The following is a 23,337-nucleotide window of genomic DNA, read 5'->3' on the forward strand; positions in this document are numbered from 1 at the left end:
AGGTCTATTGCCCTGCTGCCTGTCAACCAGATGGAGACCTCAGAGGAAGCCAAGTCATAACAGAGTGTGTAAAGTGCCATAAACAGGGGCTTATCTGACTGGCAGGACCGTGTCTAAATAGGAGAGATCTCACCAGTGCACCTACATGCCTGACACTGCCTGTCCAAACAGGTCAAAAGTACCTGGGCTGGTGCCAGTGGAGAGACTCTGCCATTGCACCCCAGTGTATAAACATAGACAAGACAGGCCAACTTTACCTGGGTCGCAGGGTTTTCTGTTAATAAAATAGTTGCCGGCCAAATTGACCGGAAGAAAAAGAACGACGGCGACGGTGCGTCACCCACCACTTTACTATGTGAGCTGGAGGCAGTACACATTATGAAAACATACTGAATGGTTTGAAACCGGAATCTTATACTTCATATTATGAGACACGTGTTACCTTGCTTAAAAATCCAACCATAGAAAGGTGGGGGAAATTCATAGGCAGCGTGTGAGTTTCAAGTTTGGGGGAAGCATATCATTGATCCTACCAGTACCGATCTGCATGCCAGTTTAGATTTTTATATGTGCATTTCTTTGTGGAACAGTTTCATTTCAACAACTTCAACAACTTTTGTTTCTCAAACTCATTCTCAGGCGGTTAATAATAAAGTCTTAATTTAGATTTTCTTTTCAAATGTAATACCAGAGCACCAGTCTCTGTCATATGAACACATTGATACACTGATCATTGATGGCTAATCAGCCTAAACGGAATGGAACTCATATTGCCAATGCAGTCGCTGGCCTACAACTGCCATTGTCAACTACAGTAAAAATACATAAAGGAGACAAATAAAAACTGTTCAAAATATAGCCTACTGATAAATTCCAGTTCTTTCAACCACATTCATCTCTCTACTCTGCCTGTCTGCCTCACTTTCTATCAGTCTTGACATTAGCTGCTGCTAGTGAAGTGCAACATTGTATCAAATCAATCAACTTGACCCCGCCCAAAGCCGTCTCTAGCGAACTCGGATCATTGTATCAGCTAGCCTATTCTGGGACGTCAGAGGTCCCAGCGCCAGCGAGCTCGGATCATTGTATCAACTAGCCTATTCTGGGACGTCAGAGGTCCCAGCGCCAGCGAGCTCGGGACAGGCAGCTGTTTTTGGGCAAGGGAAAAGGTATTTTATAACATTTCCACTGGATATGTGGGATCATCAGATTATATTTTGCTCTTTCACACAGAGACAACTCGCAAATGATGAAATAAACCAAAACCTATTTTTCACAAGTATAGCAGGTTGTGAACTCCAAGAATGACAACGGTAAATGACTGTAGGCCTAATTAGTAATACAATGCATTAACATAAATTAATGTCACCAAATGACGGGGATTAACTTTACATTGACTACTGGTGACATACGTAATGGAGAATTGATTAAAATAAACAAAAATGGAAAACAATTCACATGAAACAATGAATATGCAAGAATTGGCGGGAGACTGAGTGGATTCTGGAGAGCTGAGCCATAAATTCTGGCGAGAGATAGGTCTATACTCAAAACAAATCATCTTCACACATATTTTAGATGTTTTTCCACCAACAGCCATAACTCAATTATCAGCTATGCCTTTTGCCACGCCTATAAAATACTTCCTCATGCCATTTATCTCCTGTCCTATTGGTTTTCATATTAACTTTCAGAAGCCAAATACACAATCCTAATCATATTAGCAACAAATCCTAGTTGTTGCATCTTTAGATCCCCCCCTCTTTCTAAATGTATAACTCTGATTTTCATCATGGTCATACAGTGCATTCAGAAAGTAAATCAGAACCCTTGACTTTCTACACATTTTGTTACATTACAGCCTTGTTCTAAAATTGATTAACTTTTTTTTTTTCTCATCAACCTACACACAATACACCATAATGACAAAGCACATTTTTTTTCAGCTAATTTATTACAAATAAAAAAATGGAAATATTACATTTACATACAGTTGAAGTCGGAAGTTTACATGAATGAGTTTTAATGACTTCAACCTAAGTGTTTCAACCACTCCACAAATTTCTTGTTAACAAACTATAGTTTTGGCAAGTCGGTTAGGACATCTACTTTGTGCATGACACAAGTCATTTTTCCAACAATTGTTTACAGACAGATTACTTCACTTATAAAATTCACTGTATCACAATTCCAGTGGGTCAGAAGTTTACATACACTAAGTTAACTGTGCCTTTAAACAGCTTGGAAAATTACAGAAAATTGTGTCATGGCTTTAGAAGCTTCTGATAGGCTAATTGACATCATGGGAAAATCAAAAGAAATCAGCCAATACCTCAGAAAAAAATTGTAGACCTCCACAAGTCTGGTTCATCCTTGGGAGCAATTTACAAACACCTGAAGGTACCACGTTCATCTCTACAAACAATAGTACGCAAGTATAAACATCATGGGACCACGCAGCGGACATACCGCTCAGGAAGGAGACGCGTTCTGTCGCCTAGAGATGAACATGCTTTGGTGTGAAAAGTGCAAATCAATCCCAGAACAGCAAACGACCTCGTAAAGATGCTGGAGGAAACCGGTACAAAAGTATCTATATCCACAGTAAAATGAGTCCTATATCAACAAAACCTGAAAGGCCGCACAGCAAGGAAGAAGCCATTGCTCCAAAAACACCATATAAAAGCCAGACTACGGTTTGCAACTGCACATGGGGACAAAGATCGTACTTTTTGGAGAAATGTCCTCTGGTGTGATGAAACAAAAATAGAACTGTTTGGCCAAAATGACCATCGTTATCTTTGGAGGAAAAAGGGTGGTGGCTTGCAAGCCAAAGAACACCTTACCAACCGTGAAGCACGGGGGTGGCAGCATCATGTTATGTGGGTGCTTTGCTGCAGGAGGGACTGGTGCACTTCACAAAATAGATGGCATCATGAGGTAGGAAAATTATGTGGATATATTGAAGCGACATCTCAAGACATCAGTCAGGAAGTTAAAGCTTGGTCACAAATGGGTCTTCCAAATGGTAAATGACCCAAGCATACTTCCAAGATGTGGCAAAATGGTTTAAGGAGAACAAAGTCAAGGTATTGGAGTGGCCATCACAAAGCCCTGACCTCAATCCTATAGGACATTTGTGGGCAGAACTGAAAAAGCATGTGCGAGCAAGGAGGCCTACAAACCTGACTCAGCTACACCAGCTCTGTCAGGAGGAATGGGCCAAAATTCATCCAACTTATTATGGGAAGCTTGCAGAAGGCTACCCAAAATGTTTGACCCAAGTTCAACAATTTAAAGGCAATGCTACCAATTACTAATTGAGTGCATGTAAACTTCTGACCCACTGGGAATGTGATGAAAGAAATAAAAGCTGAAATAAATCATTCTCTGCTATTATTCTGACATTTCACATTCTTAAAATGAAGTGGTGATCTAACTGACCTAAGACAGGGATTTTTTTTACTAGAATTAAAATGTCAGGAATTCAGACCCTTTACTCAGTACTTTGTTGAAGCAACTTTGGTAGCGATTACAGCGTTGAGTGTTCTTGGGTATGACGCTACAAGCTTGGCACACCTGTATTTGGGGAGTTACTCCCATTGTCCTCTGCAGATCCTCTCAAGCTGTCAGGTTGGATGGTTACGATCTGGTTACTAGACCATTAAGCAGCTTTCTTCAGAAAACTAGCTCTCAACTTAACTGTTCCTTTCAGTTTGGTTTCCCACCGTTCCCTTTGTGTGGCCTACCACTTCGCGGCTGAGCCGTGCTCCTAGACGTTTCCACTTCACAATAACAGCACTTGCAGTTGACCAGGGCAGCTTAGACCAACTAACTTGTTGGAAAGGTGGCATCCATTGACGGTGCCACGTTCAATGTCACTGAGGTCTTCATTATTTTTGTATTTTATTTAGCCTTTATTTAACTAGGCAAGTCAGTTAACCTGTTATGGCTAGGGGGCAGTATTTTCACGGCTGGATAAAAAACGTACCCGATTTAATCTGATTATTAGTCCTGCCCAGAAACTAGAATATGCATATAATTATTAGCTTTGGATAGAAAACACTCCAACGTTTCTAAAACTGTTTGAATGGTGTCTGTGAGTATAACAGAACTCATTTGGCAGGCCAAAACGTGAGAAGATTCTGTACAGGAAGTACCCTATCTGACCATTTCTTGCCCTTCTTTTTCATCTCTATCCATTACAAAGGATCTCTGCTGTTACGTGACACTTCCTACGGCTGCCATGGGCGCTCAGAGCCCGGGAAAAAGCTGAATGACGTAATTCAAAGCCCTGGCTGAAACACACGAGCGCTTTTGCTAAGTGGTCTATCAGAGGACAAAGGGCTTAGGCTCGTGCACTGGCCGCCCCCGTCTTTCTGTTTTTCCCTCTACTTGCCGAAACACAGATTCCCGGTCGGAATATTATCGCTTTTTTACGAGAAAAATGGCATAAAAATTGATTTTAAACAGCGGTTGACATGCTTCGAAGTACGGTAATGAAATATTTAGAAATCTTTTGTCACGAAATGCGCCATGCACGCTACCCTTATTTACCATTCGGATAGTGTCTAGAACGCACGGACAAAACGCCGCTATTTGGATATAACGATGGATTATTTTGGACCAAACCAACATTTGTTATTGAAGTAGAAGTCCTGGGAGTGCATTCTGACGAAGAACAGGAAAGGTAATCAAACTTTTCTAATAGTAAATCTGATATTGGTGAGTGCTAAACTTGGTGGGTGTCTAAATAGCTAGCCCTGTGATGCCGGGCTATCTACTGAGAATATTGTAAAATGTGCTTTCACCGAAAAGCTATTTTAAAATCGGACATATCGAGTGCATAGAGGAGTTCTGTATCTATAATTCTTAAAATAATTGTTATGTTTTTTGTGAACGTTTATCGTGAGTAATTTAGTAAATTCACCGGAGGTTTGCGGGGGGTATGCTAGTTCTGAACGTCACATGCTAATGTAAAAAAGCTGGTTTTTGATATAAATATGAACTTGATTGAACAAAACATGCATGCATTGTATAACATAATGTCCTAGGGTTGTCATCTGATGAAGATCATCAAAGTTTAGTGCTGCTTTTAGCTGTGGTTTTGTTTTTTGTGACATTATATGCGAGCTTGAAAAATGGGTAGTCTGATTATTTCTGGCTGGGTACTCTGCTGACATAATCTAATGTTTTGCTTTCGCTGTAAAGCCTTTTTGAAATCGGACACTGTGGTTAGATTAACGAGAGTCTTGTCTTTAAAAATGCTGTAAAATAGTCATATGTTTGAAAAATGGAAGTTTTCGGATTTTAGAGGAATTTGTATTTCGCGCCACGCCCATCATTGGATATTGGAGCAGGTGTTCCGCTAGCGGAACATCTAGATGTAAGAGGTTAAGAACAAATTCTTATTTACAATGACGGCCTACACCGGCCTAACCCGGACGACGCTGGGCCAATTATGCGCCACTCTATGGATCTTACAACCGGCCGTGATTGGGAGTCCCATAGGGTGGCGCACAATTGGCCAGCATCGTCCGGGTTTGTCCGGTGTAGGCCGTCATTGTAAATAAGAATGTGTTCTTAACTGACTTGCCTAGTTAAATAAAGGTTAAATAAAATAAAAATACTTAAGCGCTCACTTTTGTATATATACACTATGTGTGTCCGGTAAATTTCTCAAATGGCCGGTAAATTAATATATTCCCGGTGACGATGTCTGGCGCCACATTTTCCTAACGGAAACCCTGCTGGGTCGTCCACTGGCACGGACTTTTCTGAAAACTTCTTCATTGAGGAAAAATGTACTCACTACGATTGTGATGTGGTTGTCTCACCCAGCTATGTTAAGATGAATGCACAGAGTCACTCTGGATAAGAGAGTCTGCTAAATGTGTTCATTAGGGCACAGCAACACGGTTTAAAACATTTTGCAATGTAAAAGGAAAACAAGTGTTGACTGAACAAGTTACAGATAGGGTGAAATGGGGTGAAGGGTACTGTTTTGTGACTACTGAACAACCCTGGGATATAACCAAGCTGCCCTCGGTTGACCTGACTCTTTCACACTCCTCCATTCATTCCTATGGTGCAGTGTCAAAATAGTGTGTGTGACACTGACACCGGTGACTGCGTCAGAGGAGAAGCTGAGGCACCCAGGCGATGGTATAGCTCAGGCTCAGACCCAGTACATTTCCTCAGCAGTTCTCACACAGCAGCAGAACCTCCAACTCACTGCTGCCTCCTGCAGTAGCACTGCCACTGGGCACAGAAATGAGGGGGGAGGGAGGAGAGGAAGGAGGGGATGGTTTTCATCATGAGATGGCACAGAGAAGGCCTCTATGGATGGTGGGAATGGGGGGAGGAGACCGAAAGAGAGAGAGAGAGATTTATAACCTCGTGAGAACAGAGGGAGCTGTCGGCCCCTTATCCAAACCCCTTTGGCTTTAGAACCCTTACTTAAATCACAGGTTAATGAGCGGAGAGGAGAATAGAGAGAGAGCGCGCGAGCGCGAGCCGACAGAGAGCGCGAGCCGACAGAGAGCGCGAGCCGACAGAGAACACTACATAGGGTAGGAGGTGGTTAAGAGGGTACAAGGGGTGTGTGAGTGAAAGAGGGAGAAAAACAGAATTGAGGGTCGTGAGAAGAAAAAAGCGGGAGCGAGAAAACACTTAGGTCAGAGGATGAGAGGTTGGGAAAAGACCAGACCAACAAAAAAGGGAATAAAAGAAAAAAAGAGGAATGTGAAGAGTACACAAAAATACAGGGTAACACTGGAGATAACCACAGTAACATAGGCTCGTTTTAACCCAGCTGTTCCCTGTCACCATGGTAACTCTTCAATTACGCCACTGCCCTTTCTAGTCAGGCACTTGACCTGACCTCATAAAAAGTTGTAATTATCCTGGCCTAGCAGGGCCTCAGAGGCGTCTACTACAATGCCTGCTGAGAGATGGGTGTCCATGGCACAATGACGCTCGTGGTAATGTTCACTCTTTCGGTTGATTTAGGATCAGCTCTTCCTGAGTTAGTCATCATTTTGCCCATTGAGTTTAGCGGGAAAACTGGTCCAAGTCCTGTTGTTAGGAGGCATAGAGTGGCCAAAATGGACAATTGCCAGGGTTCAGTGACTCCCACCCTGGGACTGAGTTATACGTTTGTTTCATGAGAGCAAAGGTCACCTGCATTGTTTACCACCCAAGTGTGTGTGTGTGTGTGTGTGTGTGTGTGTGTGTGTGTGTGTGTGTGTGTGTGTGTGTGTGTGTGTGTGTCTCAAAGTAAGACCATACAGGCCCAGAGAATGGAATTCAGAGGATTTGCTAGTTAGTTTGCATTATTAGGGAACTAGCTAGTGCTCATCCCAGACCTGTGTTATGGTGTGTGAGAGAGTCAGAGGGCATTGTATTGTGTGTGCTCAGTGTAGTCGCAGTCACTCAGTCACGCAAATGCAGAGCGATGGGAAAGGACCACCATGAGTGACCATCCAACTGGGGGACAGGGGAATAATGCCCATGTGTCAAGTAGAGAGTGTGGAAGTCTTGTATAAAATACTGTATGTGGGCACACTAACGAACGCTTGTATTTGCAAACGTGAGAGAGGGTGCCTACCATCAATAACCATGTGTGTGCTGAGCTTCCATGTGTCAATTCACACGTGCAGTAGGATATATGTGCACGCGTCCGTGAGATCTCCCACAACCTCCAATGACTCTGTGATGCCTTTCTGCCACAGTCCTTTTCACCAGCTTCACACACCAAAACACCAGCCAACCAGTTTCCCTAAATGACTGAACTTCCCATTGGCTAAGTGACGGAACGGAAGACAAAACGAATGTGCCGGGGTGGTCTTGGAAGAGAGAAGGATAAAGCTAGAGGAGTGGAGAGGCAGATGAAGAATAAAGAACGGGATTCTGTCCGGCACGGTAATGTGGAAAATGATCAATCGCTGTGTTAATTACCGCGTTCAGTCGGGTTCGTTAAGGCGAGGTAATCCCGTTTTAACGAGCTTTGTTGACGCACATTGAGGGGTTTAGTTCTGAACCGGCTAGAAAGGTACTGGACCTGGTAGGGCTGGGTTTCCTTTGAAGAACACCGCTGGTATGGAGAGAGCTAACAACGAAGGACAGGAGAGAGAGTGGAGAGAGAGAGAGGGAGAGAGAGAGAGAGAGAGAGAGAGAGGAGAGGAGAGAGCAAGGTGTGGAGTAGATTGAGAAAGATGGACAGATAGTGGACAAAGATAACTAACAGTTGAGGACAGGAGAGAGGAGCAGCAGGAGAGACGGAGAGAGAGAGAAGAAAAAAGACAAACTGGGAAGACAGAGAGAGATGCTGCCATAAGAGTAAATGACAGATGTTATGGAAAAACAGAGATGAGTACAGAAAGAGGGCAAGAGTGTTAATGGTGCCTGAGAGTTTTCGTGCCACTCTGTATTAGTGTCGCTGTTTCCTATTGACCGCTGGCTCAGTACACAGCGTCCTCATTGGCCACAATGCCTTATGTCATGTCTTTGTCCTGTCGTGTCCCTTGTATATCTTTTTACATCTTTTTCTTCGCATATCTTTTTTAAATATTTTCCTAAACCTCAACTTCTAAATACTCTCCTGCAACCCGCCTCACCCAATGTGGCGTGGATCTGTTTTTTTTCTAAAGTATTTCTATTTACTTCGGATCTGGAATCCCTCAACTGAAGCTAGCCAGCTAACTACCTACCAGCTATCAGTCAGAAAACCATTGCTAGCGGTCATCAGCTAACCTTTAGCTCGGAAAGCTCTTGCCAGTTCGAACAACGTGACTCAAACCAGAGCATAACGGACCTATTATTATTAAAAAAAAAAAATTACCCCATATCCCCGGATTCCTACTGCAAACTCTGAACATTTTCATCTGGATCTTCGCAACTAGCTAACCGCAATCCCGGGTGACTACTCCTGGCTAGCGTTTTCCATCCCGGAGTAAGCACCAATTAGCCTGAAGCTAGCCCGGCCAGGGCTCCGGTGCTACCACCGAAGCCCACTCCTGGGCTACAATATCCGGTCCCCTTCTACTGCCGGTACGGGGCACGGATCCCCGCCGATCCTCTACGACTGGAATACCGGCATAATCTGCCCGAGGATTCCAACAGGCCCCTCAGGCGTGACGTCCGCTGAAGGCCCATTCTGCTAACCGCGGCCTACTAGCTATCTAGAGCTACTTGGAACCCTACTAATTCCACGACTGGTCTATCGACGTCACCGCACGAAGATGCAAAAACAGACTTACCCCCATCGCGACATCCCCCAAAGGCTAACTTGCTAGCCTTGGTCTGTTAACTGCTAGCTTGCTTGCCCCGGTCTGCTAACTGCTAGCTTGCCTGCCCCGGTCTGCTAACTGCTAGCCCCGGTCTGCCAACTGTTTGCTTGCTAACCCAGTCTGCTAATTACTAACTGTTAGCATCGGCCTGCTAACTGTCTGAATCGCCGTGTCCCCAGTCAGCCCAACCAGTCACTGGACCCATATGTTCACTTGGCTTACCATGCCTCTCTCTAATATCAATATGCCTCGTCCATTACTGTCCTGGTTAGTGATTACTGTCTTATTTCACTGTAGAGCCTCTAGCCCTGCTCAATATGCCTTAACCAACCATGTTGTTCCACCTCCTACATATGCGATGACATCACCTGGTTTAAACGTCTCTAGAGACTATATCTCTCTCATCATTACTCAATGCCTAGGTTTACCTCCAATGTACTCACATCCTACCTTACCTTTGTCTGTACACTATGCCTTGAATCTATGCTATCGTGCCCAGAAACCTGCTCCTTTTAATCTCTGTTCAGAACGTGCTAGACGGCCAGTTCGTATAGCTTTTAGCCGTACCCTTATCCTACTTCTCTGTTCCTCTGGTGATGTGGAGGTTAATCCAGGTCCTGCAGTGCCTAGCTCCAATCCCACTCCCCAGGTGCTCTCATTTGTTGACTTCTGTAACCGTAAAAGCCTTGGTTTCATGAATGTTAACATTAGAAGCCTACTCCCTAAGTTTTTTTTACTCACTGCTTTAGCACACTATGCCAACCCGGATGTCTTAGCCGTGTCTGAATCCTGGCTTAGGAAAACCCTGAAATCTGCATCACTAACTATAACATTTTCCGCCATGATAGAACTGCCAAAGAGGGCGGTGTTGCAATCTACTGCAAAGAAAACCTGCAGAGTTCTGTCCTACAATCCAGGTCTGCACCCAAACAATATGAACTTCTACTTTCAAAAATGCACCTTTCCAGAAACAAGTCTCTCACTGTTGCCGCTTGCTATAGACCTCCCTCTGCCCCCAGCTATGCCCTCGATGCCATATGTGAATTGATTGCCCCCCATGTATCTTCTGAGCTTGTGCTACTAGGTGACCTAAACTGGGACATGCTTAACACCCCGGTCATCCTACAATCTAAGCTTGATGCCCTCAATCACACAAATTATCAATGAACCTACCAGGTACAACCCCAAATCCGTAAACACGGGCACCATCAGATGTCATCCTAACTAACTCGCCCTCCAAATACACCTCTGCTGTTTTCAATCAAGATCTGAGACGATCATTGCCTGCATCCGTAATGGGTCTGCGACCAAACGACCACCCCTAATCACTGTCAAACGCTCCCTAAAACACTTTGCGAGCAGGCCTTTCTAATAGACCTGGCCGGGGTATACTGGAATGACATTGACCTCATCCCGTCAGTAGATGATGCCTGGCTATTCTTTAAAAGTGCCTTCCTCACCATCTTAAATAAACATGCCCCACTCAAAAAATGTAGAACTAGGAATAGATATAGTCCTTGGTTCACTCCAGACATGTCTGCCCTTGACCAGCACAAAAACATCCTGTGGCGTTTTTCATTAGCATCGAATAGCCCCCGTGATATGCAACTTTTCAGGGAAGTTAGGAACAAATATACACAAGCAGTTAGGAAAGCTAAGGCTAGCTTTTTCAAACAGAAATGTGCATCCTGTAGTACTAACTCAAAAAAGTCCTGGGACACTGTAAAGTTCATGGAGAATAAGAGCACTTCCTCCCAGCTGCCCACTGCTCTGAGGCTAGGAAACACTTACCACCGATAAATCCACTATAATTGAGAATTTCAATAAGCATTTCTCTACGGATGGCCATGCTTTCCACCTGGCTACCCCTACCCCGGTCAACTGCCCGGCACCCTCCACAGCAACCCGCCAAAGCCCCCACCATTTCTCCTTCACCCAAATCCAGATAGCTGATGTTCTGAAAGAGCTGCAAAATCTGGACCCATACAAAATCAGCCAGGCTAGACAATCTGGACCCTCTCTAAAATGATCTGCCGAAATTGATGCAACCACTATTACAAGCCTGTTAAACCTCTGTTTCGTATCATCTGAAATTCCCAAAGATTGGAAAGCTGCCGCGGTCATCCCCCACTTCAAAGTAGGCGACACTAGACCCAAACTGCTACAGACCTATATCTATTCAACCCTGTCTTTCTAAGGTCTTCGAAAGCCAAATTAACAAACAGATTACCGACCATTTCGAATCCCACCGTACCTTCTGTGCAGCCGTATTCATTGACCTGGCCAAGGCTTTCGACTCTGTCAATCACCACATTCTTATTGGCAGACTCGACAGCCTTGGTTTCTCAAATGATTGCCTCGCCTGGTTTACCAACTACTTCTCTGATAGAGTTCAGTGTGTCAAATCGGAGGGCCTGTTGTCCGGACCTCTGGCAGTCTCTATGGGTGTGCCACAGGGTTCAATTCTCGGGCCGACTCTTTTCTCTGTATATATCAATGATGTTGCTCTTGCTGCTGGTGATTCTCTGATCCACCTCTACGCAGATGACACCATTCTGCATACTTCTGGCCCCTCTTTGGACACTGTGTTAACTAAAATCCAGACGAGCTTCAATGCCATACAACTCTCCTTCCGTGGCCTCCAACTGCTCTTAAATGCAAGTAAAACTAAATGCATGCTATTCAATCAATCACTGCCCGCACCTGCATCATTACTCTGGACGGCTCTGACTTAGAATACGTGGACAACTACAAATACCTGGGTGTCTGGTTAGAGTGTAAACTCCCCTACCAGACTCACATTAAGCATCTCCAATCCAAAATTAAATCTAGAATCGGCATCCTATATCGCAACAAAGCATCCTTCACTCATGCTGCCAAACACACCCTCGTAAAACTGACCATCCTACCGATCCACGACTTCGGTGATGTCATCTATAAAATAGCCTTCAACACTCTACTCAACAAACTGGATGCAGTCTATCACAGTGCCATCCGTTTTGTCACCAAAGCCCCGTACACTACCCACCATTGCGACCTGTACGCCCTCGTTGGTTGGCCCTCGCTTCATACTCGTCGCCAAACCCACTGGCTACAGGTTATCTACAAGTCTCTGCTAGGTAAAGCCCCACCTTAGCTCACTGGTCACCATAGCAGCACCCACTCGTAGCACACGCTCCAGCAGGTATATCTCACTGGTCACCCCCAAAAGCCAATTCCTCCTTTGGCCGCCTTTCCTTCTAGTTCTCTGCTGCCAATTACTGGAACGAACTGCAAAAATCACTGAAGCTGGAGACTAAAATCTCCCTAACTAGCTTTAAGCACCTGCTGTCAGAACAGCTCACAGATCACGGCACCTGTACATAGTCCATCTGTAGACAGCCCACATCTATCTACCTACCTCATCCCCATACTGTATTTATTTATCTATCTTGCTCCTTTGCATCCCAGTATCTCTACTTGCACATTCATCTTCTGCACATCTACCATTGCAGTGTTTAATTGCTATATTGGATTTACTTCGCCACCATGGCCTATTTATTGCCTTAACTTACCTCATTTGCTCTCACAGTATATAGACTTTTTATTTTATTTTGTTCTACTGTATTATTGACTGTATGTTTTGTTTATTCCATGTGTAACTCTGTTGTTGTATGTGTTGAATTGCTATCCTTCATCTTGGCCAGGTCGCAGTTGCAAATGAGAACTTTTTCTCAACTAGCCTACCTGGTTAAATAAAGGTGAAATAAATAAATAAATAAAATGTCAACAAAGCACCTTTGAGGCCCAGGTCAAATACTGGGAGCGAGGGACAGAGAGTGTGACCGGAGGAGGAGGGAGGGTGGGTGTGAGAAAAGAAAAAAGGGAGCGTAACTGAGTGAGTGAGGTTTGGGGCCAGGGGGAAGAGGAGAGAAACAAACAGGAGGCCCCTCCAGCCTATGGCCTGATAATAAGTGGGCTTTGATTCTGCCGCCTCACTCAAAGCAAACATACAAGCCTGCACGCAAAAACACACGCACTAGATACACAAACACAAAACGACCAACAGATACACAGTACCAGTCAAAAGTTTGGACACACCTACTCATTCCAGGGCTTTTCTTTATTTTTACTATTTTCTACATTGTAGAATAACTACGAAAGAACAAATATGGAATCATGTAGTAACACCCCCCCCAAAAAGTGTTAAACAAATAAAAATATATTTTATTTTTGAGATTCTTCAAAGTAGCCACCATTTGCCTTGATAACAGCTTTGCACACTCTTGGCATTCTTGGTTGCACTTTAAAGATGTAATCCGGAGACAGGTGTTTTATACAACAGTCTCTTTTCGACTTCCTCCGCATTTGCAATCACACTCTGCTTCTACCAGTCATTCCACTGATTTCAAAACTCGGTCAACTTCTTCCATGACAACAACACCGTTGATCGCGTTTCTTCCCCCATCACTGTCATCAGAAGACTCTACAATGTCTGGTTGAATGAAAATCCCCTAATTCAGGGATTTCCTCATCATCCGAGAGAATCAGAGTGTGTCAGCATGGTAGGATTGTCTTCCAGAAAGTAGTCCATCACAACTTTTTTCCCCCTGATCTTTGTCGATAGCGCCTGTTAAATTCAGGGCAGCAATGTTGAGAGCAGTAGCAACACTTTTCCAGTTCTCCGTGTTATCTTTCAAAAAAGCTACGGAGGCAAGGATGATCTACACATACTGAGCAGCTCATGTTACAGACAGAAGCATGCTACATGGCAAACCAATCAGAACTCATCTCTCAGCATGGCCAGTCCATCCATTATCTTTGACAATCATGGCTAACGGGAAGGTTGTCTTTTTCTGAAGCTAAACCAATTAGGCTCGTAATTTAACAATTTATTTTGCATTTACAGATGGCATACAAGTTTGTTACATGAAAGTTCACGTTCCAGAAAGCATTTCTGCCAAAATAACTTTAAAAATGTTTTTTTAACGTTCAAATGCCTCTCCTGTGAAGTAGTGGCGTGCGACATACCCCTAGCTTCTTGAAACGGGTCCCGAATTCACAACAAAAATGTGTAAATAGCCTACTTTATCGTTAGTTCTGAAGCATGGCCATGTGGGGGACCAGAATATAGGCTAGAAAGAAGGGGGCCTCACAAGCTTAGCTACCAAGACAAGTGCTATAGGATTGTCTGTAGCAGGAACATAGCCAGCCAAATCATTGTCTTCGGTATGGCCCTTTAAGAGAATTGCTATTGTTGGACAATATCGCCCTTGGATCTCCTTCAGTTCCTTTTTATTTGACACACTTTATATGGACTACCACAGATGACACATACAGTACTGTACAGTACAGCAGGTCAAAGTGGGATAGTGTTTTATGGGTCATAATGGATCTTTAATTCACATCGGGAATGTTGCGATTAACTCTCATCGACTCGGCGTGACTCGGCGTGACTTGGCGTGTTGGATAGAATGTGGGGGTGTATTAGGGCCGGGACAATACCAGTATCACGATACTCGTTGGTATCGTGGCAAGGGATCAAAACACAAAGCAGTTTTAATATATTTAGGAAAACAATGTTGGATACAAACATTATGTTGTCATCCAGAGTCACATTTATTTTACAAGCTAGAGCACCCGATATTTTACATACTGCAGATTTTAAAGGAACAAAGAGTTTTGACTGCTTCGTGTTTTGAATTTTTGACATGGAAAGAAATATTGCGATACTGGTATCGTCACAGCCTTGGTGTGTGTGTTTATTAACTGTAACTGCGTCAGCATGGACAGAATGATGTGTTGTCCTTCAGGTCGATAATGCAATGGCCTTCAGGTCAATAAAACAAAGTGAATAGGATTTGGGATGGCATTGAACCAGACTGCATTCAACTGCACCAAATCGCATTAAACTGAACTACATTCAGTAGACTGACTGGGCATTTGATTCAGATAAACAGAAAAGAACAAAACCGAACCGGAATAGAAAGACATCAAGTTACATCGACCTACCCTGAACAACGCTAAAATCAAACAAGATCATGTAAAACTATAGATTTAAAAATATTTTGATACGAATCACATCGACAAGAAGTATACGGAACTACAGGAGAAGATCGACACAATGAACAAAACCAAAAATGACCTAAACAAATAATGTCCATACTGAACTGACCATATTGAATTACAGTAGAGCGCATTGACAGGAACCACAATGGCGTAAACTGAAATGAAGGAACGTGAAACTACTGGAAAAAGAGGAAGAAGGGATAAGGAGGATGTTGACACAGGGTGAAGGTTGAACGATAGAGTGAAGACAGGAAAAGGGAGAGCGACAGTGTGGTGAGGAGGAGTGTGTGACGATGACAGTGAGTCAGAGCCAGCTGGGAGGGATTACACTACATTGCGTCATGTCGTGTCGCCTAGGCGAGGCTGTGAGGAGAGACTGGAGGAACAGGATCAAGGTGTCAAGGCGAGACTCTCCTTTTTCATTTCCTCTTCCCGCTCTCCTCGATATTGCCATTCTCCATTCTGTATTTATCCTTCAACCGCTTCTCCATCTACTCCTCCCTTTCCTCCAAAAGCTCTTCCAAATTTGACCCATTCTGTGCTCTCCCTTCACAAATCTTTCATTTCTTCCCTGTATTTCTCTTCTACTCATCTTCGCCTCCTTTTTCCCCTGTCTCTTTCTTCATGTCCCCCGCTCAACTTTACGTCTCTCTTCTCTCTCGCCCACACCCTTAAGGTCGTTGCCACACTGTCTGGTAGAGCACACAACAGATCTTACCACTGCACTCACACACGGCCCATAATTACACACGCTCGGGTTCTGTGTGGTACAGAGCAGAGGGAGGACCAGAGTTATAAACCGAGAGAGAGAGAGAAAGAGAGAGGTGAAAAATCGTTGAACACAAAAGTATTGAATCTACAGCAGGTACAGTGTTGTGTAGAATAAGTCGAGTTCTAGCCGTGTCATGCATCAAAGCAGCAGTGACATCTTTTCATCAGAGTGGGAGTTAAACAGAGGAGAAAGAACTTCCAGTGTTACACAATGGGAATCTTTCCAGCTAAGCTACCAATTGGCAGGTTAGTGTTTTTCATCATGAATCATGTTCTGGAGTCACTAGCTGGAACAGCCAAAGTCATAAAATCCCATTTAAAACCTAACCACGCTGCTAATGCCTAACCCTAAATTAAGATCAACTTGTTCCCCCCCCTCATGAATTTTGACAATATAGCCCATTTTGACTTTGCAGCTGGCCTATCTTAGGGGAAAATCACTCCGTTTAGCCTCTAGGACAAGACTCACGACATAACTGGTAACAGATTGACGTTTTGAGGACAAAGCGAACACATTATCAACACCTTCACAGTGCACACTCTACTTGTAAAAATAAAAAATGAAAAGAGCAGAGTGACTCAAAATGTCTCTACAGTATGACCATAGGGGGCCATTATAGTCCTGCAGACTCACGCGTGACTTTTTGGAGGGGGGGTTAGCTGCTGGGGTTACCCACTCGTTGCCTTGTTCACGTTGGCCAAGTCTACCAGTAAGAATACCATGGAGTGCCACATCTAGGTGGCATGACAAACACAAACCCGAGAAGAGGTCTTGTCTTGCCCCTCACATCTGGGTGGGCGACTGGTACTCTGTGTCCGTCAAAATCAGCCTGTAGCAACTTCATGCCACAACGGTGGGTCATTACTGCTGCACTGAGAGAACGCGGGAGGGCACACATTCAGACCAAAGCACGTGGGTTCGCCGTGCACGGACAGGCACGCGCAACCCCAACGGCACTTCCACCTTCTCTGATTCTGCGTAGAGGCGGAACTAACAGGAACCACGTGTCAGGCCTGATGCCCTACCATCTGTCGTTTCTTCCCGTCCATCGCTCTTCTAACTTGATTCAGTCCCTGTAAAGGACAACACTGATATGAAGGGATCTGTGTGTGTGTAACAGCCAGTGTGTGCGTACAGGTAGCGTCTTTTGAGAATGGCGTCAAAAGTGGGATCCGCGGTTTGATGTGTCGTTGCATAGCTTGACTGAAGGGAGTAGGGACGGTGAGAGATCAGAAGGGGTTGTCCTGATGTAGACATGTATAGATATATAAAAATCAGATCAGGTCAAGTCCTGACTGACATCAGAGCAGCTTGCATTGGATACTGCTCACAGACGTAGGACACAAAGGAGCCACATAACTGGTCCAAGATCAGGGTTGGTTGTTCATTTGTTTAGCTCATAGTGGTTATTGTTCTGGGCTGGGTTAGGGGAAAGCTGATCCTGAATCAGTGACTGAGAAAAGTAACAGAATCGATGGGTGAGTGTCCTCTCCTGACTTAAGGTTAAAGCCTGGCTATTGAAACTCAATTCCATGTTCATGTCACATACAAACAGGTCTTTAGGTTTTAGAGAGTTGTTGTCAGACCCAACAATGTGAGCTTGAAATGGGCATGGAACTCACCCAGACGGCCAGCAGATTTCAGAGCTAATTTCAGAGGAGAACTGCTTGCCTCGTCAGAAATATGGAGTCTTTTCGAGGATAACACGGACTGGCCTTGGGTGGAGTGAAGCGTTCGAGTAAGTCACGCTGTGAGGAACGTGCCTGTTTTTGTGAATGTGTTTGTTCGGGTTTGTGTAAGTTGGCTTGTGTAATAGCGTCTGTCTGTGCGGTGGATTGAGGGGGATTGATGCAGCTAAAATCAGGGTTTGTGGATTACAGAACAACAAGTCAAGACCAAGTGGCCACACAGACAAACACACACAAGACTGTGTGCATACCTGCTGTGCACTTCACAGATGCAATCCACACGCACACAATCACCTCCCAGCTGTCCCACCCCATCTCACAGGTGGATCCACTGGGAACACCATCCAAACCACACAATTAACTTACACACACACACACACACACGAGGTTATGAGAGCACAAACGCCTCAATACTATCCTCATTTGGCAAAACTAGTTTGTAAGAACCCATAACCATCACAGAAACCATTAGAACTTAATAAAGACTAATAAAAAAAAACATATTTATGTTAAAACTGATACTAAAATAAACTCATATGATTGGATCAGAGACCGAACAAGGCACTTTTGACCTTGCTGCTTATTTTAGTCCTGGTCCTTGTATAAGCTAACTGCTGGACCTAGACAATGGACTCCTGTGTCCGATTCCAAATGGGGTACAGAAAGCACCATGTCACATACAGATCATGGGGCAGCCATTTGTCAAACACACCAGGGGTGGTGTCGTACGCGGAGCACCCGGCGCAAATGGCTGCCCCATGATCTGGGATTGAATTACACTGAGTGAAATAGTGCCCGCACCATTTTAAATGAACATTATAAAACAAAAGGAGTTATATCGCCTGCCAGAAAAGCTGAGAAGGGAAAGATGAAGAGCTCTCAGCAGCTATACGAGATGTGTCATGTTGAACAGATAGACAATCGGTACGTTTCCATGCACACTAAATCATTTGATATTAAATGGATTAAAAAACACCTGATTTCCTCAGCAATCTTTCGAGGTATTAGGACATGCCTTATCTCGGAGTTACAACGGTGTATATGATCTGGAGATGTGCTAGCACAAGCAGCGCGAGCGGTAAAAACCGAAAGTACGCATCTTAGAAATAGCTTTCATACAAACTTTATACGTCCGAACACAGAATCAAATACGCGTTACAAAAATAACACTGTCGCTGTGGTAAAACGTTTATTTTATTGCAGATTGTCTGCATTTATCAAGTCCCATCAGGTGACCATGTAAAACTGGACAATTAGGGAAATCGTTCTTCTTGCAATACATGAAAACGTTCAAATCGAACTATTTTATTAAATCTGACTATTCACAATAATCATATTATTGTGTACTGCATGTAACTGCACTCAATGACAAGAACACCCGACAACGGCATCCTAGGTACTGTAAATTTGTTTTAATGACAAAGCTCGAAAACAGACAAACGCGTACAGTATCTTATCTAATGATTGGGTTAGGGTTAGGGTTAGTCAAAAACAGTGAACACCGATGAACACAACCTGTGGTACACTTTCAGAAACACTTAGGCCTATACACTGCATATGTACCTACAAGCACACCGCCAGCCCAGGTCTGCAAGTGCAGGTTGCAGTCAAGTGGACACAGCGAGCAGGCCGGGAGAGAGAGAGAGTACAGCAGATAAGCAAGCTCAGCTACTCCCCTTAAACAAATCATGACCAAACACTGGAGCAGAAGCCTGAATACATTCAACTCACATCTCTCACACAACTATTCACTCAGCCATTTGTTTCCCATGACAGCTGATACTGGACAAACCGTGGACTTGGAGCCTCGTGTTGGGGCTTAACGTTACATTGAGCTAACAGGTTCATTTTTTAAAGCAACAACGCAGGACAGCCATGTTGCATAGCTAACTGCGTACTTATGCTGTGTATTTCTGTACAGAATAAATTCAGATTTAGGCTTACTGATTTAGACTTTCTACACCTTTCCTAACATCAACCTTTAAGAGCTACAGATGTAGGATCTTAAATTTGAGCCAGTTTGCTACAGCAGGAAAATAATCCTACAGCAACAGGAAATATGAGTTATGTGGATTATAATGAATGGACATTTTTGTAGGGGTTGATACATTTTTTCTTTAGAGCAAAACAAGTCTGACATGTCAAAGTGTAAATTAAACTTTAGAAGCCTTTTTAAAACTCAAATACACTACAAGTTTGCATTTCCTGCTGTGCATGAAAATTCTCAGCAACAAAAGAGAATTAAGATCCTACATCTGTGAACAGAACTGGTCTGGGTCCAGCTATTAAGAAAATGAAGTGAAAACAACTAGCAGGTGCACAGCGGCTGCAATGTAGAAGAAAAAAAAATGGGGGAAGGGACTCCGCTTCCATTTTCATTAAGCCTCGAAACTGACAACTCAAAAGTCCCCTTAAGACTAGCAAAGTGTGACGAAGTAACCTTTGGGCAGAACAGACACAGAGCTAGGATCAAGTTACCTAATCTAAATCCTAACCATGAATGGAAAATACATAAGTTATCTTAGTTCAGTGTTTGTTTGATAATTTCAACCTACTCCCTTCAGGGACAGTTGACGTTGCATGTCAGGGGCTAGGCTATGCTAGCTACTACGACAGCTGCAGCTGAGACAAAGCATCTCTGTCTCTTGCCGTGTCACCAGACACATGGAACAAGCAAGTGCCACTCAGTTTGTGGGCAACTTCAACTTAACACACTTAGGGGACAGTTGACATTGGCCTTGTGTTGGGCTAGGGAAGGATATATATGCTAGCAACAACGACAGCCGGCGGAAAGCATCCCTGCTTCTTGCTGTGTCACCAGACACCGCTTCTACTGTAGCATCCACATGGAACAAGTGTTACTCAGAGAGGACAAAGGAGAGTCCCAGAGTAGAGAAAGCCTAACCATGTGGGAAATGAGCATCTTATGCTAATTAATCCATTGACTGACCCAACCACTCAGCTGGCCGCCAGAAAACGCTTTTTAGTACTGTGATGTCAACTTCAACCCAAAACTAGGTACAGAAAGAGGTTGAGTACAGAAACCAAGAACTGCATGTTACCCTTCATTCATGCGCTACCTTCGAGGCAAAAATATCAGCTCATCGTTTTCTTTATACCCCAGGTAAATTTGATCAATCAATCAAGACAAACCGAGCGAAAAATGTACAGTTTCCTGTTTTACGATTGGTCGTAACAGATGAAATGATTCACAAGAGCACCGACCTTTCTTCTCATTGAGATCCTGGAGAAACTGCCTGTAAGCAGCTGTGGAGTTCATCACGCTCTCAGGGAAACAGAGAGAAAATGAAAGAGCGAACAGGACAAAAGAGGAAGAGAAGAATATGGGGAAAGAGGGTAGTGAGGAGGAAAGGGGAAAGGAGAGTTATAGACAGAATAAAACCACTAAGGTAAACGGAAGCAGTGGGAGAGTAAGGGTGAGAAAGGAGAGTGCATAGAGAGAGAGAAAGAGCAAAGGAGAGAAAGAAAGTGGGAGGCTGTAGTTGATCTGGAGGTTCAGAAGACTCCTGGCTGTGAGGGAAGACCCGTCCTTAAAATGTGTAGGTCATCGCAGATCTCTTGCTCCCCTCTTCCCTGACTTTTTGAAAACGGGGTGTGTGTGCCAGCCGGCAGCCGCGGTAGCTCTGAATGAAGCAGTATGTTTAAAGCCGGATAGAGGAACTGGACTTTGACCACAAGACAGGTGATGTCACTGCCAGAGCATGTTTCACTTATTGCATTGGATGGAATGTGTGTGTGTGTGTGTGTGTGTGTGTATTTAAAAAAGGGGAGAGGAGAAAAAGGAAGGGTGCTTTTATTACTCAGCGTTCAGCTGTTCATTATACAAACATTTACATTACCAAAAGTATGTGGACACCTGCTCGAATATCTCATTCAGAAATCATCCGCCTTAATATCGAGATGGTCCCCCTTTGCTGCTATAACAGTTGAGGTCAGGGCTCTGTGCAGGCAGGTGAAGTTCTTCCACGCCGATCTCGACAAACCATTTCTGTATGGACCTAGATTTATGCACAGGGGCATTGTCATGCTGAAACAAGAAAGTGCCTCCCCCAAACTGTTAGCACAAACTTGGAAGCACAGAATTGTCTACAATGTCATTGTTGCGTTAAGATTTCCCTTCACTGGAACTAATGTGCCTAGCCCAAACAATGAAAAAATGGGCCGCAGACGATTATTCCTCCTCCACCAAACTTTACTGTTGGCACTATGCATTGGGGCAGGTAGCGTTCTCCTGGCATCCGCCAAACCCAGATTTGTCCGTCAGACTGCCAGATGGTGAAGCGTGATTCATCACTGGGCGGCAGGTAGCCTAGTGGTTTGAGTGTTGGGCCAGTAACCGAAAGGTTGCTGGATCGAATCCCAGAGTTGACATGGTAAAAATCTGTCGTTCTACCCCTGAACAAGGCAGTTAACCCACTGTTCCCCGGTAGGCCGTCATTGTAAATAAGAATTTGTTCTTAACTGACTTGCCAAGTTAAATAAAAGGTTCCATTTTTTTTAAACTCCAAAAGAACGCATTTCCACTGCTCCAGAGTCCAATGGCGGTGAGCTTTACACCACTCCAGCCAACGCTTGGCATTGCGCATGGTGATCTTAGGCTTGTGTGCGGCTGCTCAGCCATGGAAACCCATTTACAGTTGGAAAGATGGCATCCTATGACGGTGCCATGTTGAGAGTCACTGAGCTCTTCAGTAAGGCCATTCTACTGCTAATGTTTGTCCATTTTTTTATTTTTATTTCACCTTTATTTAACCAGGTAGGCCAGTTGAGAACAAGTTCTCATTTACAACTGCGACCTGGCCAAGATAGAGCAAAGCAGTGCGACACAAACACCGCGACACAAACACCGAGTTACACATGGGATAAACAAAACGTACAGTCAATAACACAATAGAAAAATCTATATACAGTGTGTGCAAATGTAGTAAGATTAGGGAGGTAAGGCAATAAATAGGCCATAGTGGCGAAATATTTACAATTTAGCAATTAAAACACTGGAGTGATTGCATGGCTGTGTGCTCGATTTTATACACCTGTCAGCAGCGGGTGTGGCTGAAATAGCCAAATCCACTCATTTGAAGGCGTGTCCACATACTTGTGTGTGTGAGAGAGATTAAGGGAAAGAAAGCATTCTCTTCAAACTAGTGTGCAAGCCTGTATGTATTTATTGACTAGCTGTTTGCCCCTGATGTTCGTGATTGAGTGGGATTACATTCCCACAGTGATTTCTGTGACTCCCTCTGCCAGCCCCTTGACTTTCAGCTGGCTGGATCAACATACTGGAGGAGATTACTAAGGGGGAGGTGAAAACACTTTAAAAACTAAAACCCTCTCTTTCATTCTTTCTGTTTATCTTTCCTTTCTCTCTTTTTCTGTTATTTCCTTCTCCCCCCCTCCTTGGTGAAAAGGTAAACACATGGAAGTCAATGATTACCTCGTGATGTAATCTAAAACGTATGACGATAGGCAGAAACTGCTTCGCCAATAAAAATCGCCGATCACGCTTGTAGGCGTTGTC

The 23,337-nt window shown here is 44.0% G+C and overlaps 1 protein-coding gene across 8 annotated transcripts in view; it reads right to left on the reverse strand.

The window, feature by feature from the left end:
• Positions 1–23,337, reverse strand: part of LOC106570016 (microtubule-actin cross-linking factor 1) — a 300,527-nt gene that overhangs the window by 205,594 nt on the left and 71,596 nt on the right. The window contains exon 1 of one of the 8 annotated variants that reach the window (XM_045693745.1): positions 21,024–21,453. The exons of 6 other annotated variants lie outside the window; for them this stretch is intronic. In XM_045693745.1, coding sequence (XP_045549701.1) covers positions 21,024–21,078 — 55 coding nt within the window. In that variant the 5' untranslated portion in view covers positions 21,079–21,453. Of the gene's footprint in view, positions 1–21,023; positions 21,454–23,337 lie in introns of those variants that run through there. One more of the 8 variants, XM_045693750.1, reaches the window with a different exon arrangement.

The sequence above is a fragment of the Salmo salar genome, chromosome ssa14 (genome assembly GCF_905237065.1).
Source record: "Salmo salar chromosome ssa14, Ssal_v3.1, whole genome shotgun sequence".
NCBI lineage: Eukaryota > Metazoa > Chordata > Actinopteri > Salmoniformes > Salmonidae > Salmo > Salmo salar.